This window comes from Trichechus manatus, unplaced genomic scaffold, assembly GCF_000243295.1.
Source record: "Trichechus manatus latirostris isolate Lorelei unplaced genomic scaffold, TriManLat1.0 scaffold00197, whole genome shotgun sequence".
Taxonomy (NCBI): domain Eukaryota; kingdom Metazoa; phylum Chordata; class Mammalia; order Sirenia; family Trichechidae; genus Trichechus; species Trichechus manatus.
Window position 1 is genome coordinate 1,004,131 of NW_004444133.1, and position 27,426 is coordinate 1,031,556.

Below are 27,426 nucleotides of genomic sequence, written 5' to 3' on the forward strand. Positions count from 1 at the left end.
TGTAATCTGATGTGATTTCCTTATGTGTTGTAAATTCAATCGCTATGATCTAATAAGACGGATTAGCGGCAGCTACACTGATGAGGTATACAAGATTGGATAGTGTCTTAAGCCAATCTATTTTGAGATATGAAGGAGAGAAGCGAGCAGAGACACATGGGGACCTCGTATCACCGAGAAAGCAGTGCCAGGAGCAGAGCGCGTCCTTTAGACCTGAGGTTCCTGTGCTGAGATGCTCCCAGACCAGAGGAAGATTGATAACACGGACCTTCCTCCTGAGCCGATAGAGAAAGTGTTCCTCTGGAACTGACGCCCTGAGTTTGGACTTGTAACCTACTGGACTGTGAGAGAGTAAACTTCTCTTTGCTAAAGGCATCCACTTGTGGTGTTTCTGTTATAGCAGCGCTAGATGACTAAGACAGGGAGGGAGGAGGAGAGGTATCTAGAGATGGAATAGTAAACTAACCTTGTATGCCATAATAAGAAGGTGACTTTACCTTTTTTTTTTTTAAAGCAAAGCAGTGACATTTTCAGATCTGAGTTCTAGAACAGTTAATTCTTGTTGAAATGTGAAGGTTGGATTTACAAGATTTAGTAAACATTTGGGTATTATGGCTAAAGTTTTTAACTTGGGAGCCTGGATTAATGTTTCCTGAGGTTGAAAATATAGGCACTAAAGCAGGTTTGGGAAGAAAGACTGAGTTCTGTTTTTCATGTTGAGCTTGCAGGGCCTCTAGGTAGAGATGCTCAGTAGGAGGATGAGTAAATGAGTTTGGTGCTCAGAAAACAGACATAGTTTTGGGAGAAGCACTTACAGTTCATAGTTGAAATGTTGGTGGCTGATGATGAGTTTGATTAAGAAAAGGGGCATAAAGGACAGAAAAAAAGAGCCCTAGGAAACACCAGCACACAAAGGATAAGCAAATGAAGAGAAGCTAATAAAGGAGAAGGGTCATCTAGTAAACAGAGTGTATGTGTCTATATATTTAGGTACACACACACACACACACACACCCACACACACACACACACACACACACCCGAGGAGCCCCGGTGGTGCACAGTGGTTAAGTGCTTGGCTGCTAACCAAAAGGTCGGCAGTTTGAACCCACCAGCCACTCTACAGGAGAAAGATGTGGCAGTCTGCTTCCGTAAAGATTACTGCCTAGGAAACCCTACTGGGCAGTTCTGCTCTGTCCTGTAGGTTACTATGAGTCAGAATGGACTCAACGGCAATGGGTTTGGTTTTGGTTTACACACACACACACACGCACACACACACACGTGCATAATAGTGAGAGTCATCTAAGAAAAATCAGAAACCAGAATTTGAAATTCGTTTTAATAAATGGATGAATCAAAGTAAAGAACTGCAAATAGAGATGAGTAGAAAAAACCATGTACTTTAAAAAAGGCTTTTCAATCACTGATTAGGTTTTTTTGCCCCCTTAACATCAGACAACATTTTCTGTTTATACAGTGGAATTGTATGTTAAAGGGGCTTTAAACTGCCCCTTTGACCTATTGTTTTAAGGTTTAAGTCTTATTGGAATGTAGGAAAATAAACAAATACATTCTTTGGAATGGGTAAAGGGTGGACAATTTGCTAAAAGGACCCAAAACACCTTTTTTATTTTATTGTTTTGTATTAAAAGTTAAAATAGTGATAATTTTTTTGGCAGTAGCACACTTTGTGGTAGTAAGGTACTTACTCTGTTGAGTTTTAATTTACATAAAAGGCAAGATCTCATGTTCTTACTGTCAACAGTTGGTAGTGTATTTGTTTGACTAGGCACAGACAGTGATGGCTTTAGGTTTATCCTAAATGTGTCCATTTACCTCACTAAAGTGTAATTGATTCTGTTCTTCCCGTATTATACCTACTTCCGAAACAAAATAAACCCTAGATAGTTATACTCCAGAACGTCAAGCTCAACATGTATATGGGATGTTTTCAGTCAGAGGATGTTAACTAATTATGCAAGTAATTTCCTAATAGCAAAACTGACCTACAGTCTTCACAAAAACAGCTTTTAAAATATAACAAGTTCATTTTCCATATTTATATTTGATACAAAGTTTAAAACAAACTTATTTTAATTCCATGGTCTGTATTGTCATATGTTCTGAAAATTTTTCTTTCTCAGTTCTGTTTAGACTGTAGAGACTCTCAGCCTTCCTCACTATGAGATGACAAATGTTTAACATTTACGATTTTTACTGTATATTTGCATACCTTTTACAGTTGTGCTAAAATTATTTTTAGGTGTTTTCTTTGTACTCCAGTTTATTTCCTCAATTTAAGAAGAAAACAGTCATATTCTTCATTTATTATCTAATTCTTTGTGATTTGATTAGTGTGCTTGGCCCCTTTTCTAAGATGAATTCTAGAACATAACTTACATTTTGAGTTCACAAACTTACTTTTGTTTTTGTGTAAGAGATGAGCCTAGGCTTACTCTGTATTAGGGAATATAAGCATAGAAGAGAAAGAATGGCTAAACTAAGTATAATTCGGAGATGGCATATCATTTAAAAAAAATAGTCATGTTTAGAAGAAAATCATAAAAAATTTTAAACCTTTTAAAAATCCTAATTATTTAGGGAAATACTCAGAATTAACATTCTAAAATATTATTGGCTTTGTAATTTTTCATCAGACTATAATTTGCTGCAAAATAGCTAATAGAATTTCTTTTTTAACTAATATAAATCAGGGGATACGGCTTATGCAATTGTACTAGTTTATTAGCATTTATACTCTTTAACCCAAGCATGGTAAAATAAAATTGTTTTGAGCTAGTATTATTTAAGATGGTGGCCTCTTCACCTCAGTTGCTTTTGGCAATAATTTAAAAGAGATAACAGGCATTCTCTTGGGTAAAGGGAAAAAGAGTGGGAAGGAAAAAAGCCATAAATTTCACACCTGAGCCTGAATTCTCTTCTGATTTGTTTTTTTGTTTAGATACTTTGGTGAGGAACCTCTGTTTTTTGTAAACACTGACTGAGCAAAATGAGGAAAAGAAAGAAAAACACTAAACCTTTATTTTTAAAAATGTGGCTGTAACATCTAGTACAACTGAACTAGCATATGGCCTCTGAAAGGAAGGGAAGGGAAATTTGCTTTGGTAATTTCAGCTAGACTACTTTATCAAGGTTGATTGAGAATCCTAGCACCAACATAAGACATAATGGTAAATGTCTTTTCAGGAAGAAAAAAAATATTTATGATTATCTAAAAAACCTTTGATTATTTTTGTTGTTGTTGTTAGGTGCCGTCGAGTTGATTCCGACTCATAGCAACCCAGTGTGACAGAGTAGAACTTCCCCATAGGGTTTTCTAGGCTGTAATCGGTGGGAGCAGATCCCCAGGTCTTTCTCCCTTGGAGTTGCTGGCTGGGTTCAAACCATCAACCTTTAGGTTAGTAACTGAGCACTTAACCATTGTACCACCAGGGCTCCTTTTGTACTCACTGAAAAGAATAGGTGGCAAAGACCAAGGATTGATGGCAACTAACAATAACTACCACCACTATTTGTTCCCCAGGATATCCCCTCTCCCTGAGAAATGAAATTTAGATTATGCACACCTTATTCATGTTTTTAAAAAAGAAAACTTGGAATGTGAATTATTAGGTCTTCTATCGATTTGAAATCTTGAGGCTTTTTTATGGAGCTAACTCTACAGTTTGAGAAAGTCTATGTTCTGGATCTACTTCCCTGGAACGTTATCAGTTATTTTCATCTTCATCAAATGGAGGAAAGTGAAATCAAAATAATGACTTTTCAATTTGTTATTAACTGTGGACTTCCTCCAAAAGATAGGGAGAAACTTGAAATGTTTCCACAGTGAGATAGGAGATTTATTTATTTGCTTATTTATGTATTTAATATAAGCTGTATTCCCACTCCTTATTGTCATGGGTAATTGTTGAAAAATATAATTATTGTTAAAATTATATTAATTAAACAACAGTTTTATATTTACCAAAAAGGCGGGAGGGAATCTTATTTAGGACCCATTTCTCTGATTATATAGTCTACTACATAAACTGAAGGAGAAAGTGAGGTCCATATAATGTAAAAAAGATTTCTTTTAAAACAAATGATTTTTTCCATGAAAGTACCAACTGCTTTTTCTTCTTCATTTAATTATGTGAAGTTCTGAAGAGAGTTTGAATTCAAATTATTTTCCCACCTTGTAAGATCTGATTCTTCATATGCATATTTCTATGAGGACTATCTAAAATTAACTTTAATTATATTTTTCAAATTGTAAAAGTATACATATTAAATCTAAAAAATTGACAAATGTAGAAAAGATAACTAAGAATGTAAATGTCTAATCCCACCACCTACAGATTATCCCAGTAATATGACATTTAAATTAATAAATTTTGATGTCCAAGGAAATTGCTGTATATATTAACTTGGCATTGAGTTACCACTTTTATTCCACATAATTTTTTTTGTTGTTCTTATTAGAAGAGACGTTTGGTATGTTAAACCTAAAGAGATTGAAGAAGAAGAATAAATAGATTTAAAAGGGCCATGAAATAATAGATCCTTCATGAGACTAGCTCTTATATAGTAAGGGACACATTGAGTATTCCAACTGCAGCCAGCCTCCACTGTTTGTACATATGGAGGAGAGCAGAAAGGTAATTCAAATTAATGGATATTCCAGAATTGGCTTTGGAATGTATCTTTGTTCTTACATTTGAGTATAGAGATATCTGATCTGGGAATTCACTTCAAACAAAATAATGAAGCCTGTGAAAACTTGACTCAGAAGAAGTTGAGGAACTCATCTTTTCTTCTGTTTCATACTGGGAATAGACTAGTCATCTGTCTTACTGATAAAAAGCACCAGCTCAGGCAGAATTGCACCTCCTTAAAAGTTTTCTAGACTTTGCCCAGTCAGGCTGCATATAAGGAATAGCTCATCGAGGTAACTTGAGCTGTAGGCAGAGCAAATGCCCACTGAAAATAAAGTTGAAAGAAAGACTATATTTGGCATTTATCTGCCTTCTAAAATATGGTGAAACCCTCTTAATGTGAAACACGAAGAGATGGAGAAAAATGGGCTTTGAATTAACTAACTTTCTAGTATCTGATTTTTATTAAAGAGCAATCAGGCAGCTGGTTGACTGGGGAATAACAGTTGCTTTGAATTATGTATTATTTTGAATAAAATGATATCAGCTTAATGAGATTTTACTATAATTCACTTTCTTGGGAGGATTAAGCAATGCAGATCCTGGGTAGAGCCTGCTTAACTTATTTGTATTAAATAAAATATGTATATGTGCCTACAGCCAAGTGATAGGACAATCTACTCAATATAGGTATATGGAGCATTTGCTCATTGAGAACAGAAAGGCAGATTATGTGAGCACTGGTTGTTTCCTGATTTTCTGAAATGTGTGAATATTTGATATGGAAACTGAAAGGAGTAAGCAGAAGATGAGGGAGTTTTAGTGTAAATCTGCCAGTGCAGCAGTTGTGTGTTTTTTTCTCTATCACTGCCTTTTCCAGGGTCAAGAGCCAACTTCCAGTATGGCTTATGAGTACAATGTTTTGCTGTCAGGAAGCAGGTCTTCTACAGATTGCCAGTCAGTACTTCCTTCTCTAGGAGTGTTTTCTTTAATCACTGAAGAAAAGAGATGCTAGTGGGATCTGGTGAAAACATTGGATTTTTACTGCCTTCATAATTTGAATTATGAGGCCACCATGAAGATACTAAACCCTTTCTTGGGATTTCGTGAAGCAAGCAGCATACATAGTATATGAGAGCTCATACATACATATCATGCACTGAGCATATCAGAGCTCAATGAAAAAAATAAATGGAACTCGGCTGGCGGCACCTACTAAATGAACTTCACACTATAGAAGGGTTGCTGGTATCAGTAAAACTTCATTAAATTCCTTCTTGGTTCTCATTGTGTTGACGAGTGTCACGTTATGGAGTAACCAGGACAGTAGTTCTCATGATTTGAGTGCTCATGAAGAGTAGAGTTGAGAGTTGAGGCACATGAGAATAGAGGGAAAAGAAGCCACCAACTTCATGATGATTTAACTGTTCCTAACTGACCTACCAAGTCTTAAAATGCTATAGGTAGAGAAAATGGCAGGAAGTAGTTTATTAATAACTTTCCAATTTAGTAGTAGTTTTAAAATTTTTTAATTATTATATAGTAAAATTGACTTAAGTATTTAAGTTTTATGAATTTTAATACAAGTGTAGATTTATGTAACCATGTGAATTTTAATACAAGATAGATTCATGTAACTAGCAACACAGTCAGGATTTAGAACACTTCCATCACCCGAAAATCCTTTGTACTATCCCTTAATATGCATACACTCTCCTCGCCCCCCACCTCTAGCCCCTGGCATCCACTTATCTTTTCTCTGTCATTGTAGTTGTATCTTTTCAAGAATGTCTCAAATGGAATCATACAGTATGTAACCATCTTTCATTCAACAGAATACCTTTGAGATTCTTCCAGGTTGTTGTGAGTATCAATGGTTTTTTACATATTATTGCTGAGCATATTCCATTTTATGGATGTACCGCAGTTTGTTTATTCATTAAAGGACATTTGATTATTTCCAGTTTTGGTCAATTATGGATTATAACTGCTATAAACATTTGTAAATAGGTCTTTGTGTGAACATAAGTTTTCATTTCTTTAGAGTCAATACCCAAGACACCATTGCTGGGTCATATGGTAAGTGTATGTTTATTTTTACAAGAAACTTCCAAACCGTTTTTCAGAGAGGCTGTACCATTTTGCATTCTCACCAGCACTCTGTATGGCCAGCATTTTTATTTTAGCTGTTCTAAGAGGTGCGATGTGGTATATCATCATGGTTTTAGTTGCTTTTCTCTAATGGTTGATGACGTTGAATATCTTGTGTGCTCTGTTCAAGTCTTTTGCCTGTTTTTTAATTGGGTTGTTATCTTACTGTTAAGTTTTGCGAGTTCTTTATATATTCTAGATACCAAATTTTTTGTTAGATATATGTTTTGCAAATACTTTCTCCCAGTCAATTGCTTGTCTTCTCATTCTCTTAATCGTTTTTCACGGAACAAAAGTTTTTCATTTTGATGAGGTCTAATTTATTAATTTTTCTTTTATGGATTATATTTTCGGTTCACATCTGAGAACTCCCCATATAACCCCAGATCGTGAAGAATTTCTCTTTTTTTTTTTTTTGACTTTAACAAACAGAGATTTATTCTCTCACAGTTAAAAAAAAAAAAAAACCCATTGCTGTCAAGTTGATTTTGACTCATAGTGACCATGTAGGTCAGAATAGAATTGCCCTTATTTCTTTTCCTAAAAGTTTTATAGTTTATGCTTTATGTTTAGGTCTGTGAGCCATTTTGAGTTAATTTTTGTGTAACAGAGGGAGGTGTAGTCCAAGGCAGGACCAGGACAATGGTGAGGCAAATGAGGCACTTGCCTCAGGCACAAAATTTAAGCAGGGTGCCAAAGAACTTAGTAATCATGGTAAATATTACTTTAATACTACATTATAAAAAATCAAAATTAATGCAAAAAACCCATGATGAAAGAAATACTAAAATTTTAATAAAGATGCAATCAGTACCAGTGCCGTGCTGCGTGACATTGGACCCTGAGGCAAAAAGAAAAATCATTTGTGCTGATCCTGTCTTTATTTAAAAATTTGTTATTTTGTTCATCAAAGTTTTTTGTTGGTGGTGGTGGTGGTGAGGACCAGAATGGGGAAATGGTAAACTCACTTCTCTTTAGTGTTACTTTGAATTACGGGCTTCTTCCCAGTTTTCCTACTGCTGTGTGTGGATCATAACAAATTATGGACAACGTTGCAAGAAATGGGAACTCCAGAACACCTAATTGTGCTCATGTGGAACTTGTACATAGACCAAGAGGCAGTCGTTCAGACAGAACAAGGGTATACTGTGTGGTTTAAAGTCAGGAAAGGTGTGCATCAGGGTTGTATCCTTTCACCATACTTACTCAATCTGCATGCTGAGCATATAATCTGAGAAGCTGGACTATATGAAGAAGAATGCAGCATCAGGATTAGAGGAAGACTCATTAACAACCTGCAGTATTCAGATAGCACAACATTGCTTCCTGAAAATGAAGAGGACTTGAAACACTTACTGATAAAGATCAAACACTATATAGCCTTCAGTGTGGATTATACCTCAACATAAAGAAAACAAAAATCCTCACAACTGGACCAGTAAGCAGCATCATGATAAACGGAGAAAAGATTGAAGTTGTCAAGGATTTCATTTTACTTGAATCCAAAATCAGTGCCCGTGGAGGCAACAGTCAAGAAATCAATCGATGTATTGCATTGGACGAATCTGCTGCAAAAGACCTGTTTAAAGTATTAAAAAGCAAAGATGTCACTTTGAGAACTAAGGTGCGCTTGACCCAAGCCATGGTATTTTCAGTTGCCTCAAATGCATGTGAAAGCTGGATGATGAATAAGGAAAACCAAAGGAGAAATGATGCCTTCGAATTATGGTGTTGGCGAAGAATGTTGAATATACCATGGACTACCAGAAGAGTGAACAGATCTGTCTTGGAAGGAGTACAGCCAACATGCTCCTTAGAAGCGAGGATGGCAAAACTTCATCTCACATACTTTGGACATGTTATCAGGAGGTCCAGTCCCTAGAGAAGGGCATCATGCTTGGTAAAGTAGAGGGTCAGAGAAAAAGATGAAGACCCTCAACGAGATGGATTGACACAGTGGCTGCCACAGTGAGCTCAAACATAGCAACGATTGTGAGAATGGAGCAGGATTGGGTAGTGTTTCGTTCTGATGTACATAGGGTCGCCATGAGTGGGAACTAACTTGATGACACCTAACAATTTACTTTTCAGAGTCCTCATATAGGTGCTGCATGCATTCTGTCCAGATTTTATAGCTGCATCCAGAGAGAGAGAGAGAGAGACTGTGAGTAGAGTATGCTTACTCTATAGTATCCAGAACCAGAAGTCTACTGTTTTTAAGTTGAAAAAATTACAATGGTGATGGAAAACACAAAATGAAACAGTACAAATTGCAGCAGCTGTGCCTAGGAGGAAGCTCCTCAGTTAGCTGCACATTTGGAGGGACGTTCATGTTGTAGGAAATAAAATAATGTCATTGATCCTAGTGTGAGTCACGTCTCTTAACTCTGGTGATATGTTCCATTTGACATACTATGCCACAAGCAGAACACTGGCTTTTGCTTAATTAGCTGACATCTGGTATCAAGCATACTTTTCCTCAGTTTCTCAATATTATTCTCCAGAAACCATCTCCTTGCCTACCTGGAAAACTATGGCTTAACTATCCTTTATGAAAATTGGACTTACTTTTAACAGAAGATTTTACAGCCTCCCTGAAGAGTTCATTCCTGTGCATGAAATCCCTTACCATCAAGTCATTTTTTCCCCCTAACCTCACATTCTTATGCTTAGAGCCCACATCCTTTACTCTAGTCCTCATGGAGTCGGAGAACAGCTGGTCAACATCCTCTATTTCCTTGAAGATTATAAAGTTACTGTTCAGTCTTCTTCTGTGAAAGTGAACCAAACCTACACTTTTTTTTAAACATTCCCCGTGGGTCATATTTTCTCAACACTTATCTTTGATACTCTCTTCTCAACCAATTCTAAATTCTCCAGTGACCAAATTGGAATTAGTAAGGGTGTCATTGGGGCTGAAGGTGCCATGTGGGTGATAAGGACATATATTGGACAATTTTATTCACCATTATATTCCTAACACTTAGCACAATACTGGGCACATAGTAGGTGTTTGATAAAAATGTATTTGGTAATTTTGCTTTACCTTTTATTACATTTTATTATGTTTTTATTGGGACTTACTGTAATGACCTCTTCTCTACTACCTTCTCTTTTGTTGCTGTTGTTGTTGTTGTTAATATTTTTTCTAATTAATTTGAAAGTTTAGAGCATAAGTATGTTTTCTTTTAGATTTGACAAAAGAAGTGCACGTTTCATTTTAATTGTCTGCTTCTTTCAAACTTGAGACAATCCTTTTTTACAGTTACTAAAAATAGCTGTGTTTTGAGTTCAGTGGAGAAAACACATTTACTGTGGATACTTAAAATACTGGTAATTTAAAACTCTAATGAATGTAATTTGTTTTGGTTGTTATACTGTTAATAAATATGATCTCTTCACTAAATCTGTTTTGTAAAACACTCTGTTTTGAAGTAAAAATTATTTTGTTGGAATTTGACACTATATTTTATCAAAAGTTTAATCATTGTTTCCCTGAAAAGACAAATTCTGATATGTTTATCACTTCTTTTTTCCCTCCAATCTCTCTTAAAAGAACAAATTTATAAATCTAACCAGTAGACTGTATTCAGATGAAGTTATTTAGATTCTCTACTCAACATTCTCTTCTTTGAAATAATGGTTACTGTAGGAATCCAGACACATCTCCTTGATTCAAACCCTACAGTGAGATTTCTTTTCCTATCATTGCCTATTTGACAGTGAGCCGATTTTGGAAGTTACAATGAAATGAAGGGCCAACCACATGCTTCCTCAGACTTCATGAATCATTCAAGGCAAAGAATAAGGAGCACAAGGAGGGATTTTCCAGTTTAGTAGTCTTGCCATTTTGTAGTGTTATTGAACTCTATAACAAGCAATGTATTAAAAGCACCCCTTACTTGGTCAGTAGTTTCAAGAATATGTTTTCTGTTTACTCATTGACTTCCATTTCTAGTCCTTTGAAACAGTAGAAACAGTGTTTCCCATTTGAGCAAATAGAAACTTTCTTTTCCCTGTCTCCCCAAGAGTTTGTGTTTCAGTTAATTAGCATTTAAGCTTATCTACATTTCCTTGTATAGACATGATTACCATGCATGGCAAAACTGGATGAAGAATCAGCCAGTAGATAATACAATTCTCAGGGAGGAACATGTTTAACTCCTATATGAAATATCAGAAAAGGAGAACCTGATCTTATGGATGTTTAAAGATGTTCAAAATGACACACTGTTCTTTATATAATTTGTGAACATATAATATAGTAATGACTAGTGTTCTGTTGTCTGACCTCAACACCACATTACATCCCACTGATGGGCCAAGTAAAGTCCTTTTTATGTCTTGCAGGATTTTCTCTGACAGTTTTTCCTCTTCCAACCTAAATCTGATGAATGGTCTTTGGTAACAAGTTTTCCAGCTGTTGTATCAGAACTCTGGCCAAACTTTCACAATTATATATAGTATGGGGAAGAAAAAGGTCTATAATTAACACACGTTCCAGGATATCTTTTTCCTTTTTTGGAATGATAGATAATACTATTTCTTATATGCGGAGGGGTTATGAGACCTCCCAAAGGACTAAATAAAAGAGTATGATTTTTAAAACATCTTTACCTGTACTACATTAAGACAAATCATGTTTTACATATCCTGCATGGTTCATCTTTGAAGATTCAGCTTTCCCTGTATTTCCTTGGTTTTACATACTTGATGACTTCCAAAGTTAGGTCATAGAGATGTATTTCTTATCTAGCAGTCAGAGAGTTAATAGTTTTATTCATTTGTGCTTTGTTTATTCATATAAACAAAGGGTTGATGGATATTATCTTTATTTAGCCTAACTGTTGATAAATGAAGAATGGTAAAGGGGCCCAGGTCTGTGGAGAACTAGATGGAGAGAGATGGCCATAGATAGTGCTTCCCAAGCGTTTTCACAACCTGGTCCACATAATGAATGATAATGTGTTTATGGCACTGTGACAGAAACAGATAAGGCTACTCCTTGTTGGAAGTGACTAGCCTAAGGCTCCAGAGCCCCAGACCCCACTCAGGCCTAAGGGCTGAGGTGGGGGTGGGTGCTCCATATCTGGCACACCTGCAACCCATTCTGTGCCCATCAGATGGAAACTCTGCTAGAATTTTGGGAATGTGCTTTGAGTAAGTGCTGCTCCTCAGTGGCTCACTGTGGTATGGGGCCACTGGGATATGTACCTTGCAGGACAAACTCACCTCTGGTATCATTCACCCTGTGGACTCCAGCTTCCAGCCTCCTGTTTGTTTCCTACTCCCAGACCATTTGTTAATAACAATAATGACCAGACTTTTTTCAATCATTATTTGTGCTTTCTTTGCCTTTGTAAATTCTTCTCAAATAACAGAATTGAAGGGAAAAACATTTAGTGTTTTGTATTAGATGAAGAAAATTGTATTTAATTTTCTTTTCCTAGAGACCTTCCATTTTCTCTGAGAGCTTTTTTCTTGTGATGAAAATTCTTTAGGCAAGTGTATTATCAGATACAGATGTGATTCATTTAGTGCCAAGGACAACTACAGGGTTCCAGATTTTTTCTGCCTTAGTAATTACCTTAATTTTAGAGCATAAACTGTTTATTGATTTTAATAAATGTGTTTCCATAAGTTTGATGGGAATTAATTTGATAATTAGATGCCAGTTCTTAAAACACCTAATCCTTGCATACATACCAAATGTTTATGGCAGATGCAGAGCAACACTTTTTCGTGTTTTGCTTTTCTGCAGCAATTCCTCCATTTATAAAAGTGCTATGATTTTTTTCCTTTCACCATTGGGCTTCTTTCTAGTTTATAAGAGAGAACTAGTTGGGGCAGGGAAAGGGGAAGATAGAGAAGATCCTTGGCAAAGAATGGCAGTTGCTACAAGTCTGGCCCCACGGTAGAACTTCCTTGGAGTTGGAGGAGTGTAGTGGAGGAAAAAGGACCGGTGTGCGCTTACTTAGACAAGCAGAGGGAAATGTCTGTCTTTAATCTTTTCCTTTCAAAGGATGTCCCCACAGAGCTCAAGTGGGTGTTGAGGAGTCTTATTTATTGGAGATTGAAGCTTATTCACCAGGTCGGCGTCATGAGCTTCAGACAGACAAGGCCAAGCCCCATGGTCCTTTTTATACATACTGCAAAGCCATCCCACATTTGGGAAGAGCAAGGCTTTGGGAGAGAGTGGAGAGTATGGGGACAGGACAAATAGCCTGGAAAAGTTGAAACAATTCCCATCTTCCTCATCTATCTACCTGGCCCAATATTTTAATGTAGAAAGCAATTTTTCTTTCTCTGTGAGAAAAAAAAAAAAAAAAACCTTGGGCTTATGGAGGTCTGAAGAAAGTTCTTTCCCCAGTACCTTCCCATTTTCATCAGCCTTCTTTTTATTTGTTTTGAACTCATATCTTGATCTATATTCCTAGCTGTGGGAATCAGTTCACGCACAGCCATTTAAATGCACTGAACCATCCTGAGGGTGTCCATACTCTCCATACTCTAAGGCTGCTTCTATATAAATCTGGAAAATTGTGTGACAGTCTCCTTCACAAACAGGTATAAGGCTCTTGATTTGCAAATTCGGAAAAGTGCTTGTTGTCCCAAGGAGTCAGTGAGTTAGTTAGCTTATCCATTCTTGTACCGTATGACAAAAACCAAATATGTAAAAACCAGATGGAGTTTGGTTTACAGTGTGGGTCAGCAGCTGGGAAGGATCAGGAAATGGAGCTTCAACATAATCATGTTTAAGGTATAAAATTATGAAGGATGTTGGGCTTCTTTTCCTTTATCATATAAAGTAGAATAAGGGTGGTGTTTGGATATGTGTGTTACAGGCGCCTAAGATGTTGCACAGGCACTGATTTCTTTTATAGTAACATATGTGAACTGGGTACTAGTGGGCTTTTTCCTTTATGGTTTTAATGATACCATCTGTTTTTAAATATAAACTTGCTAAGCTTTCTACTTTTGGGTTAGGTGAGTTTGGAAATGATTAAAAATCTCCCACCTCCACCTCCCTTCTTCACTCATCTTCTGAAACAGGGCTTTGTATGGTTAAGTAGTATAAGAGAGTGAGCATTGGAATCAGAAAAATACGTCCTCTGATCCCACCTTTTGTTGTACAAGCTATACATTCGAAAAAGTCACCTCCACTCCTACAGCCTCAGTTTCTTCATCTGTCAAACAGGGATGAAATTACTAATTTTATAGTATTATTGTGAGGATTCAATTATGCTAAATAATATAAAGTCCCAGATACCTAATAATCCCCTTCCCACCGTGTCCTAAAATGTAAATTCATTTCTTTCTTTGGCTTCTTTCTCCTCTCCTAGCCCCCTTACTAGTTCTCATTATTTCACCTAAAGCAAACCAAAAAACCACAGAAATAAATTGTTTGGAAATTTTTGTAGTCTTTTCACTTTTGATAAGGGCTGATCCCAAAATTCCTGTTTCAGAATCTTGACACTGCTAGTTGTATACAGTACTGTCTTCTTCCCCAGCCCACTGCCCTCTTTTTTTCTTAGGTCTCTTACTGGAAGGAAAGATCTCTGTGTTATGCACATTATGATCTTATAACTCCTAGTCATCTTACTTGCGATCTCCAACCCCAGTGATCATTTTTAGTGGCTGCTAGTGCTAAGTACTTTTTGGCCAGTTTGTGGTTACACTACACTGCCAAATTATCATGCTAAAATGAAACTGGGCTTTGGTTTAATTTTATGCTGAAATGGAGTTCAGCTTAGGCAGCTAGGGGAAGCTGTTTTTGGACCCACATGTTTTGGTAAGATAAAGTAGATTAGTGTAAGAATAAAACACTTTATCAATTTAATGGGGCAAAGCAGCATATTAAAATATGAAGACTAATTTCAGAATCTAGTTCTTTACACTGGCCTTCTGCCATTTGAATTTCAGTGTGATCTCAGTATAACGCAACGGCTTTCTCTTTGATCCTTGCAGATCTCACACTGTGACTTTTTTCTCTGGTCCTTGGATTCAGATGTGCTCACTATCTTTCATTTGCTCCATCAGTCAGTAAATCTGCAGGTCTGAGTGTGTCAGGCCCTCAGCCAGAGAAGCAGCTCTTCAAGAGCAGAGGTGGAAGGAAGTCTTGGGTGGATGCTTAGTTGAGTGAATGCACCCTTTCTAAGTACATATTTCTAGCTCATCTGTCTTCTGATGGGTGCTTGGGCTTCTCTCAGGCACGTGTCTCATTGTTGTTAAGTAAAGCCCAGTATGTGTGTTTGACAAGTTAGCAGCGTGGCAGCTCTGCTTGCTCCCCAGCACTGCCGCCGTCTCAGGGATTGTTTGCTTTGGCAGATGGCCAGCTCTCTGCTATAAGATGCACTTCCTTGACAGGACAAAGTGTGGAGTCGCATTAGCTGCAAAGTTTACAAAGGTTAACTAAACACACACAATAAATATTAATAAACAAAAAAGGCCCACCCACCTTTGACCTTGAATTCTGTTTCTTCGGTCTGTGTTTTGGAATCCCTTTACTATTTGATTAATAACCAGTCTTAGGGTAATTGAGCCTTAAGTATCCTTTGCCTAAGTCAGACTGCTTACAGGCCCCTCATTGGCTGCCTTGGTGACTCATCACTGCAGTGGATGGAGTTCTGGAATGACTGTTTAGTTCAAGGAGTCTTATTTGCCTTCTCCCTGTTTCAGTGTGAAAAGAAAGATAGATGTGCTTCTCTGTAAGAGTTTATGCTGGCCTGCCCTGTGCTTGACTAGAGCTCTAGCAGGTATAGGATGTGAATAGGAATAGAGGTTCAGGGCCCCGAGCTTGGACTCCCTGGAAAGCAGTCAGACATTGGTCTGTTGGCCTGGGCAGTTGCCTCCCTCTAACATTTACACCCTCAGCACAGAGGGAGAGAATAACAGTAACCTGCTACCCCTGGAAACTGCCTATTTGGCTGCGTGTCTTGGAATTTATCAGGCCTACATTGTGGATCTTTTCCAATTCTGTACCCTGCTCACTTGAAAACATATTTGAGAACCAGTAATCTTAGACTAGGAGCCCTGGTGGCATAGTGTTTAAGAGCTCGGCTGCTAACCAAAAAACGTCAGCAGTTCAAATCCACTAGCTGCTCCTTACAAACCTTATGAGGCAGTTCTACTCTGTCCTTTAGGGTCGCTATGAGTTGGAACTGACTCCACGGCACCTAACAACAACAACAACAATCTTAGACTGCTCAGCCAGACCTCTAGAGAACCGAGGAAGAGAAATAACTCTAATATTATGCCCTGAAGATTGTCCTGGGGCCACTTGCAAGTGGCTGAGATTTCTGAAGGCGCTTGCAAGCCTCTGTCTTCTCTTGCTCTTGCTCTCTGGTTTGTGCACATCCCTCTTTCTAGGACCTCATTAGGAGGGAACTAATTCTGCTGCATTTGTAGGATAACTGAGTGTAATAATGATCTGGAGAAATTGAATTATTCTCATAGATAGTAATGATATTAACCCGAGACTTATCTCTGACTCTGCCTAGCACAGCAAGCTGTTAGGCATGAGTGAACTATAACTTTTTATTCATTCCTTCAGCAAACATTTATTGAGTACCAGGCACTAATCTAGGCACTTGATACATCAGCAAACAAAACAGACCAAGATCTCTTCCCATGTGGAACGTACGCTCTAGTGCGAGAGACAGGCAATAAACAGAATCAATAAATAAGTTGTATGCTATTTTAAAAGGGGATACATACTATGAAAAAAGAGAAAAAGTAGAGTGAGAGGAGTTGGGGCGCAGTTTTAAATAAGACGATCTGGGTAGCTCATAAGATGACATTTAGGCAAAGACTTAAAGGAGATGAATCTTGGCTAAGACGAACTTATTCTAGATAGGTTTCATGAAGTTATGTTTGTAAGCCCACTCATGTTTCCATATACCTGGCTGTGACCATCTGGAAATTTCCAGTGGTCTAAGCATGGGTCTCAAATTAGTCTCAGTGGCGGAGCACCTGAAAGTCAGGCTGTGCTTTGCAGACCATGAAATATTGCTGTACTTAATTCCATCTTACAACCAGGAGCAGTTATATTAGGAGAAAATGTGATTTTCATAGTGTAGCGTCCACAATGCCTTCCCCTAAAAACCCGTCAAACTAATTATGATTTATTATTTTCAAGTTATTCTGTTAATATTCACTCAGTATTTTATACGTTTTGTCATCTTTTAGCACTTGCTGGCAGAGATTGGGTAGCAGGCACCATAAAGAAAAATTGTGGAAAGAAAACTGAAAATCTTGGAAACCTATCCATTTAACTTAATTTTTCCCCCTACAGACTAGGAAAACACCACCATTATTGTTTGATATTAGCAGTAGAACATCTCTATCCTCCTCAGCAGTACATAGCATAAGAACCGCTCTTCTAGGGTATTGTCAGATATGTATTAGAGAAGTCTTGTAAAATCTTTTAAGTTTCCTCTCTAGTTCCTCAGGAATCTCAGAGAAGGACCTGTAGCCATTTAACTAAATGCATATTTCTTGACAGTCATGTGAGAGCCAGAACTTCTGCCAAAAGGGATCTTGGAGATTTCCAGATATTCTGTCTTAACAAAAGGGTGAGATAATTAGGGAAAAGGAAACAAAGAAATTCAGCCCAACATAGTTTTAGAAGTTCCATAGTTTTGATTTTGTTATTAAAACTGTGAAATGACAATATTGTACTATATCATTTTTTCCTTAGTGCCCAGTGCATTGTTTGGCATGTGATAGGTTCCTAATAAAAGTGATATGAAACTTCCATTCATTGCTTGCTCTCTCACAGTAAGTTCTGCAGAACCTACTAGTACATGATGTTTCTGCCTGCCAACTTTTGCATCATCTTTTTTTCTTAGTTCTGTCCCTACTGTCCCTCCCATCTCTGCCTCTTGCTACAGACAAAAATTAGAAACAGGTTGTAGTTCTTAATGAGAGCTCTTGGTCCTTTTTGACCCCAGAGCACCACCAATTTTCTTCGCCAGTAATGAATTCCGAGGATCATAACGTCCAATGAACCTTCTCTTAAACAGTTTTCCATTCAGGTTAATGTCAAGTTTTTGTATCTCTGTTTTACTTCTATTGTCCTGCTGTTTTATCTCAGAAATAGAGGGTATTATTAAATGCCTGCAAATATGTGTTGTTCCTGAAAAAGCTTTATGAGATTTGGACCTCTGTGAGCTTAAAACAATAACCACCTGGCCTGAAGCTGCCGTCCAGAGGGACATATTGTGTATGTAAAAACATGAAACACTGAGATCTAAATCTGCTTCAGCGGTAAGCATAACTGAGTTATGTGGGTTCAGCATTCCAAGATGCCAGCCTCACATGGTAATGGAGCCGGGAAAGGCTGACTCTGTGGTTTGAAGGTTGTCGAGAAAGAGGAATATTAGAAAGGGAACATCTTTTTTATTTTCATAAGGTATCACACAGGTAATAAGTGATAGAATGGAACTTAACCTCAGTAACACAACTTTATAGTTCAGTATAAAGTGTCTTAAAGGCTACAAATAACCATCAGAATGATATTTGATTTATTTAACTAACCATCAGTATACAAGCAGGACTTTTTCCATCTTAATTCGGATTCTTCAGTTAACCACCATGTCTTCCCTTTTCAGAGTGTTGTTCGTTGCCTGTGGCATCCAAAGCTGAACCAGATCATGGTTGGAACTGGAAATGGATTGGCTAAAGTGTATTACGACCCCAACAAGAGTCAGAGGTATTCCCTAAGTATTGCCTATTTAAGATGGATGACAACAACTGGGGTGGGGGGGAAGGCTTTTTTTCACCTCTGCTTTTATTTATTTCCCTCTTTGATGGGGATCCACCCTTTCAGAAAATGCAGCTGGTACAGAGTAAACCTCAAGCCCCTAGTATTGTGTTTTAGAGAGGATTTGGATATCACCCTTGATCTGTACAGAATTCAAAGGGAAAGTTTCCTGGGGATTTGCAGTTCTTTAGCTGAAATGTTGAGTGCCAGGGGGGAGACAGTCATGCTCACTTTGCATACCACCCTGGGCGGTGGCATTAGCAGTAATGCCTGTAAGGGATTAACAAAGCAGGGACCTGGCTACTTACAGAAAATGGAATTGGCTTGTCCATTTCGTTCCCTTTCTGTTTTGGCTTTTTCCAGTTACCAGCTTAGATGTTTGGCAAGGCTGTTGTCTACCAGCAGAAGGGGACGACACAAATACTTCCCCTCTCACCTCTCTGCCCACCCCAAATGTCAAACTTAAGCATACCAGTGTGTTCCAGAGGTCCAAAAACTTCACTAGAGGCTCAGTTCGTCCCTCAGTTATTTCCCTCTTCCTTGGGCACAAATGTGAAGGTATGCCACCACCCCAAAAAGGATGGTTTTGTTTCTAGTTATTAAAGATCAGTGACTGACTGGCTCTTTTTTAGAGTATGTCTCGGTTAGCAAGTATTAAGATTCATAAACCTGTTTCGAGGTCCCATATTCTTCCTGAGGAAAGGAAAGTGATCCCTATTAATGATAATTCATCGACCATAATTTGACTCTGGCTGGAAACACACATGAGCTCTGGTGGTGTAGCTGTTAAGAGCTTGGCTGCTAACCAAAAGATCAGGAGTTCAAATCTACTAACTACTCCTTGGAAACCATGTGGGACAGTTCTATTCTGTCCTGTAGGGTCGCTATGAGTCGGAATCCACTCGACAGCACCTAACCACAACAACAGCAACAACAAACATAGCCCTGACTTCCTTCACAGCTTTCTGGACTAGGGTTGAAACACTTGCCCTAGAAAATAGTTATATCTTATGGTATATAGGAATAAATAGGATTTTGTTTATTTTTTTAATAAAGAAATTGAAAATGCTAGTGTAATTAGGATGAGAGGGAGTCTGTTTTACTTCAGAAAATTTTGAATTTCATTTAATAGCACCCTTTTGGAAGACATTATCTGTGCAATCTTTATTTAAGGAATTTGCTCCATCTGAAAGGGATAGGTCAGTATTGCTGTGGAGAAAGGAAATGTCCTAAGCACACTTTTGGTTAATCCCACACATTCTTGGGCTATATAGCTCTTTAGCAACTCTGCCAATCAGACTCGGTTCCAGCCACTTGTACTCTTGTATTTGAAATGTGGACACATGCCACTTGGGGTATAGACCACCCAGGTTGCTTTCAACTGGGACATTAGCTAACGTTTTAACCCTGTGATCTTTAAGGTGAAAAGGTTGGATAATTTTTTAAGTGTCTCTTTAAGATCTTAATTTTTAAAGTTATTTCTATAGATTTTTTAAGCCAGAGTCCTGTTGTCCTGTTGTCTCTCCAGCCCTTTCATTTGGTTGAAACCATTGAATGGCAGATTTGCTTTTCTATAAGTTTAATCCCTTATCACTGAGGCCCTATCTATTGCCATCACTTAGAAAGTCAAGGATTTGGCAAGATGGTGCACAGAGTGTGTTCCTGACAGTATCCAATGCTTTCGACATAGACTTTCCGCTTCTGAGACCAAATAAAGGAAATAATTTGCTTTTACTTCTCCCAGGGGAGCGAAATTATGTGTGGTTAAAACACAGCGAAAGGCAAAACAAGCTGAGACTCTAACCCAGGACTACATTATCACTCGTAAGTTGTTAGCATGGCTTCTCAATCATGTGTCTCTTTTCTACTCTCATGTGGTGCTGATTGCATGGATTTAGAGGCAGAATAAGCCCTCTAAGTTCAGGCATATATTACAAAACATCTCATCCATGTAGACGGGACTACCAGTCATGTAATAGCTAAACCCTTTAGCTTCTGTGACTCATTGTAGAGACAGGGTTATTTCATGTAACTTTCAACCCAAAAGAGAAAAGCCTATCTGAGCCTAATGCATTACTCCATAGCAGGCTTTTAAGGAATAACAATCCATTCTAAGAATAAATATGAAAGAGTGCTGGACCTAGGCTTATCCAGCTGTACCGCTGACTGGCAGTGAGATGTTGAACAACGGAACTTCCTCAGGAAAGTGAGGAGACTAGATTAAGGATCTCTTCCAGTTACCGCTGAAATTCTATGGCCATGTGGTAGACTGATCCAGAGATATTTATATATAAAATCAGCTACATGGGGTATGATGAGAAATCTTACTGGGGTGGAGAGACTTCCCTCAGGTTTGTCCTACAACCTTGTTAATCTGGCAGATTTGTGCTTCCCAGAGCCACACTGTCTTAGACCTGTAACAGGTGATGGCTAGAAAGGAAATCTTGGATGCCCTCGCACTTGTCATTAGAAGATACCCCTGAGGACTTTATTGGCCTCTCAGTCCAAAGCCCAGGGCATGTTGTACTGCTGGGTTTTCTTCCTGGTGGTGGGAGCTTATGATCAGTAAAGCGATTCCAGGACACTTTTTGCAAGAGTAGACATGTTAAAATTGGTGTCATAACCAGTCTAGCTCATGTAATTACATGCGGCCTACTTAAATTCCTCCAGTCGTTTGAAGTGAAAAGCTATTTTTCCCCCCTCCTAAAAATACTGTATTGCCTGACAGAATGACGAGTGGCTGTGTTTCTCAGCTCCCCTCACACAAGGCAGGCCTGTTTTACTGGTGAATGATATGAGCCTGGCCCCGGATGGCAGCAGGGTAGAGAGTTGGGGGGAATGCTGGCAGAATTTTTGAGGTGTTACAGACATTTCAGTCATTCATATTCTGAAATCTCTTTAAACCTCTATTATTCCTTGACCCTCCTTCTCTCATCCCCCTGGGGAAAGTTTTCCCTTTTAAAAGAGGTTTTAATCTGCATGTAAGGGTTATTTACTATTTCCCCAATAATGCCCCCCACCGAATATTACATGGTTTCTCTTTTATATTCTGAGATTTAACTCTGACATTGAGTAAACAACTAATAGTGAGTGGACAAATGTTACTTTGATTTTTATTCTCGTGTTTTGTCCACCATGTACAAGAAGTAGAGATAAGTCCCCATCAAGTTACCATGCCAAGAGAGTCAGGCATCCGTCTACATTCAAGGCAACCTTTATCCCAGTTTCAGTGGGATAAGTGCTCCTCCCTTCTGGTTACTCAGTGTTGTCAACTCCTCCTGAGAGGTGGTCACATTTCAGAAACGTGTGAAGTGATTCCTGTGTTTATGAGACATCTGAGGAAACTTCAGGACTGACAGGCAAGCTGTTGGCCATGTAACTATTGGCATTCTTCACATTTGGGTCATGTAAGAAAAAATAAGAGCCAGTCCCATTAACTGTTTCTTTTCAAAACTACAGAAATTAAGTTTTTACTACTGCCCATGGTTTGGGAAATGGGGAGCCCCACCAGTGTTTCCATGATAGTATGTAGCAGTATTTCCCGAGTGCCATTAGCTGCTAGAAGAGGTGAACATTAAGTCTGGTCTCAAACAAAATTAGCTAATTAGTTACAGTAAGACTGTCTTTTATTATTAGATGAGGGCTGTCATTATAACTTCCATTTCGTCTTTCAGTTAGTCACGCTTTAGCTATGTTTTTGGATGGAAAGGTTATTATTACTATAATGAAATTTTTCAAATGTAACTTCTTGTAGCTCATGCGTTGCCTATGTTCCGTGAGCCCCGCCAGCGGAGTACAAGGAAACAGCTGGAGAAGGACAGACTGGATCCCCTGAAGTCTCACAAGCCTGAACCTCCTGTAGCAGGCCCAGGTGACTGTGATCCAAATAGTAACCTGCAAAGGGGGATGAGGGGAGGGCTGGAGTGGTGGACTGATATAGAATTGGAAAGATGTTTTGGACCTGGATGCTTCTTTGTCTTCAGAGAGATCTTTCTAGATAGTCATTTTCAAATGTTTTCTTTTTAGCAAGGAACTTTTTCTTAAGCAAAGATCTGATCAGAATCCCAATGTATAAAACTGATAAAAATGGAGCTGCTATGCTGAAGTAGGGAGGAAGCCTGGAGCCCTGCCTGCTTGGTCTCCAACTTGAGCTGTTTAGGTAACCTTGGTGGAACTCTGAGTCTCCTGAAACCCAGTTTTAAAACCATTGCACTTAGTATTGGCAGAATTTACAACATTGGGCATTTTGACTAGAATCCAGGCTGGATTAGGTTTCACACAAGGCAAGAAAGTAGCCATCATTTAGTTCTGTGTTGATAAAATGAAGCTTCTCATTGTACTAGAAGATGAATAAAAGTTCTTAGGGTTTTTAAGAAAGTAGGTACCAGGAAAAAGCAAGGCAGCATTGACTGTAGTATACAGCACATACCTTCGCTAGAATTCCATTTTCTGTTATCACCTGTGTAGTTTCCATTTGTCCTAGGCTCCCAAGCCTACAGCTTTTAACTTGTTCATTCATCTGAGTTCTGGACTTGCATCTGTTTGGCCTCTTCTGTGTTGAGAACATCTCGCGTATCTGTCTGAAATATTTTTTGATTCTCTCTGCCACTATCCTAATAAAGTTCCTAAATAATGTTCTTGCCTTGATTATTGCAAAACCCTTCTAAGTAGCCACCTTAAGTCACTTCCCTCCTCCCCACCTGCCTCCATTCATCTTACATACTGCTTTTATCCCTAACTCCTGTAGCTTTCATGTTGCTACTGTCCCCAAACCTTCATAAGCTCCCCTCTGTCCAGTTGCATTTCCAGGGATTTAAGGTTCTCTAAAGTCTGACGCTAACTCACCTTTGTAGCTTTATACCTCACTTCTCTCTTACTCTGATCTTCAGATACGGCTGTTGGTTCACTCCTGTTCCCCAATACTCATTGAACTTTCTTCTCTTTACTATTTAAACCATTCTGCTCATTGAAAATAACCGTCTCTGTCTTCTGAGCTTTTCCAAATGGAATTCAGCTTAAATCCCATGTCTTCCATAAAGACCCCCTCAACCACCTGAGCCTGAAGAGCTGTCTCACTTCTCTAAGTACTATAATAGTTACTGGCCACACAAATTATTTGGCAATGAATTATTTCCTGTCTTTTTAATTCTTTTCTTATCTTGAATTATGAAATTGGTCTTTTAGTACTATTTGGCTTTCTCTGTATTTATTTTACCTCCCTAAAAACGTCATACATTTTTTGAGTACCAGGTACTGTGCTAGCGGTTGGGGATCTAACAGGGAACAAGTCCCTGCCCTTAAGGAGCTTCCTGTCTACTAGGAACAGTAAAATATGTGGATCAGTGTATTCGCCCTATTTTTTTTTTTCTTCATAATTCCCAGGAAAATACCCATGAGGTACTTGGAAAATGGTAACCCCTAAGATATATTTGTTGGAAACTATAATAGCATCTAATGCATATCTGTTATTTTTGTTCCTTGACTTTCAGATAGTCACGCCTGAGGAATTTTTTAAGGCATACACATGGCAAATTATTTGTGATTCCTCCTACATTGGCATCATTATGTAAATTATGTAACAAAGACATAACAATTAAAGAATATCTCTTCCTATTTAGAAATAATATGGGGCAAGTTAAGATTTGGTGGTTTGGTTGTGACCATCATAAATGAAAGTTCAAAGGACCGTTCTCAAGTAACCTTGAGACTTGCATACTTCAAACCAATGTCATTTTCATAGGAAATGACAAAAATTTAGTAAACTTGAAATTCTGGCCCCACTCTGCCAGTTAAGATGTTGTCGTTCCCTAATGGACCACATGAACCCAGCCTCCACCAGCCTGAGCCCAGAAGAAACAATAGTGTGCGACTACCTCCAGCAACCACTCAGACACAGGGATCACAATAGAGGATTCTGGACAGAGTGGGAGAAAAACGTAGAACAAAATTCCAATTCACAAAAAAAGACCAGACTTACTGGTCTGATAGAGACTGGAGGCACCCCCAAAACTATGGCCCCTGGATACCCTGCTAACTCAGATCTGAGACTACTCCCAAAGTCTACTTTTCAGCCAAAGATTAGACAAGCCTATAAAACAAACAATAACACACATGAGAAATGTGCTTCTTAGTTAAATTGAGTGTAGGAGACCCAATGGACAACACGGGTCTAAAAGCAAAGATGACAAGGCAGGACGGGACTGAAAACCTGGACAAACGGACACGGGCATCCCAGTTGTAAAGGGAAAGGGGCAGAGTACTGACACATTGTGGGGATTGCAACTAATGTCGTAAAACAATTTTTGTATAAATTTTTTGAATGAGAAACTAATTTGCGCTGTAAATTTTCACGTTAAAAAAAAAAAAAAAAAGATGTAGTCATTCCTTTAACAAGCTACTTTTTTTCCTTTGAAACAGGTCGTGGTGGCCGAGTTGGAACCCATGGGGGCACTCTGTCTTCATACATTGTGAAAAACATTGCTTTGGACAAGACTGATGACAGCAATCCCCGGGAAGCCATTTTGCGGCATGCCAAAGCAGCTGAAGACAACCCATATTGGGTTTCTCCAGCATATTCCAAGTAAGGAAATAGTTTTTTTTGTTGTTGTTGTTGTTTTAATAGAGAAATTGTTGTGTTTAATGGCTTGGGAACTTCTCCCTTTCTCATTTCATTCTTGAGCATGAAAAATAGGTTAGGTACTCATAGTCCTGAAGCTTAGGCTTTTGTTTATATCTTAAGACTCTAAAATGGTGAATTTTATTTTTAAAATTTTTTTCAATTTTTTTATTGTACTTCAGGTGAAGGTTTACAGAACAAACAGTTTCTCATGAAACAGTAGTACACATACTGTTTTATGACATTGGTTAACAACCCACAACATGTCAACCCTCTCCCTTCTCGACCTCTTTTTTTTTTTTTGGTGAAAATATACATAGGCAAAGATGCACCATTTCAAAAATTTCTACATGCACAGTTCAGTGACATTGACTATGTTCTTCCAATTGTGCTGCTATTCTCACTTTAGATGAAGGTTTACAGAACAAAATAGTTTCTCATTAAACAGTTAGTACACATGTTGCCCTATGACAATGGTTAACAACCTCACAACACATCAACACTATCCTTACTCAACCTTGGGTTCCCTATCACCAGCTTTCCTGTCCCCTTCTGCCTTATAGTCCTTGTCCTTGGACTGCTGTGCCTTATTAGTCCCATTTGGTTTTATGAGGCTGTCCAATCCCAGGCTGAACAGTGAACCTCGGAAGTGACTTCACCACTGAGCTAAAAGGGAGTCTGGGGGCCATACTCTCAGGGTTTCTCCAGTCTCCTTTAAGCCAGTAAATCTGGTCTTTTTTTTTTTGTGTTAGAATTTTATTCTGTATCCTTCTCCAGCTCTGTCCAGAACCCTCTGTTGTGATCCCGGTCAGAGCAGTCAGTGGTGGTAGCTGGGCACCGTCTAGCTATACTGGACTCAGTCTAGTGGAGGCCTTGGTAGCTGTGGACCATTAGTCCTTTGGACTAATCTTTTCCTTGTATCCTGTTCTCTTCACTCTCCCTTGCTCCTGAAGGGAAGAAACCAGTGGAGTATCTTTGATGGCTGCTCACAGGCTTTTAAGACCCCAGACGCTACTCATAAAATGGTGAATAAACAAGACCAGTTACATTAGAGTTATAGCCTAGTATAAGCCATTATGTGAAACCCATTCTACCTATGATAAGAAAAAAACAAAACAAAACCTACTTCCTATACATATTAGTTGAGAAAGGTTCAAAATAATTGAAGGGGAGCAGTTCATAGATTTGTTGTTAAAGATTAACTAACTTTTAATTATAAAACTGTATATATAAGTAACACTACAGGGTACATCCTGCCTGCTCAGATTCCCTCTGTTTAGCATGGGTGAACATGTTTAGCTGAGGGAATGAGCCATTAAACCAGCTATACTTCTATACATTACAGGAAGATACTAATGTACAATTTTCAGTGTTTAAAGTTTTTTAACTTTTTATTTTGCACTAATTTTAGGCTTACAGGAAAGTTGCAAAAATAGTACAGAGAGTTCACATATACTCTTCACCCAGCTTCCCCTAATGTTAACATCTTACATAACCATAGTTGCTGTTAGTTGCCATAGAGTCAGCTCCGACTCATGATGACCTTATGTATAACAGAACAAAACCTTGCCTGGTCCTGTGCTGTCTTCATGATCGGTGGTATGTTTGAGTGCGTTGTTGTAGTACAGTTATCAAAGCCAGGAAATTAACATTGGTACAATCTATTAACTAAACTACAAACATTATTTGAATTTCACCAATTTTTCTACTAATGTCCTTTTTCAGTTCTGGAATCCTATCCAGGATAACACATTGCATTTATTTGTTATTTCTCCTTAGTCTCCTCCAGTTGTAACAGTTTCTCACTTTTCCTTGTCTTTTATGACCTTGACGCTTTTAAGAAATACTAGTCAATTATTCTGTAGGCGTTATCTCAGTTTTGGTTTGTCTGATGTTTTCTCATGACTGGCAAAAATGACATAGGAATTATGTTGAATCCTTTTCGGCGCATCATATCTAGGGCTTCATGATATTGATATGTCTTATTACTGGTGATGTTAACTTTGGTCGCTCGGTTAAGGTGGCATATGCCACGATTCTCTGCTGTAAAATTACTATCACACCATTTGTAGTTAATAAATATCTTGGACAAGATTTTTTATAGCTATGCAAATCCTTTAAAAAAAAAAAAAAAAGAAAAGTGGCAATTTTAATCTAAGATAAAATAGACTTTAAAACAAAATCTACCATAAAAGACAAAGAAGGACACTATATAATGATTAAGGGGATGATCCATC

The 27,426-nt window shown here is 38.2% G+C and overlaps 1 protein-coding gene across 1 annotated transcript in view; it reads left to right on the plus strand.

Moving 5' to 3' along the window:
• Positions 1–27,426, plus strand: part of WDR70 (WD repeat domain 70) — a 335,096-nt gene that overhangs the window by 268,677 nt on the left and 38,993 nt on the right. The window contains exons 14-17 of the mRNA XM_004387889.2: positions 18,422–18,522; positions 20,318–20,397; positions 22,328–22,444; positions 24,991–25,153. Coding sequence (XP_004387946.1) covers positions 18,422–18,522; positions 20,318–20,397; positions 22,328–22,444; positions 24,991–25,153 — 461 coding nt within the window. The remainder of the gene's footprint in view (positions 1–18,421; positions 18,523–20,317; positions 20,398–22,327; positions 22,445–24,990; positions 25,154–27,426) is intronic.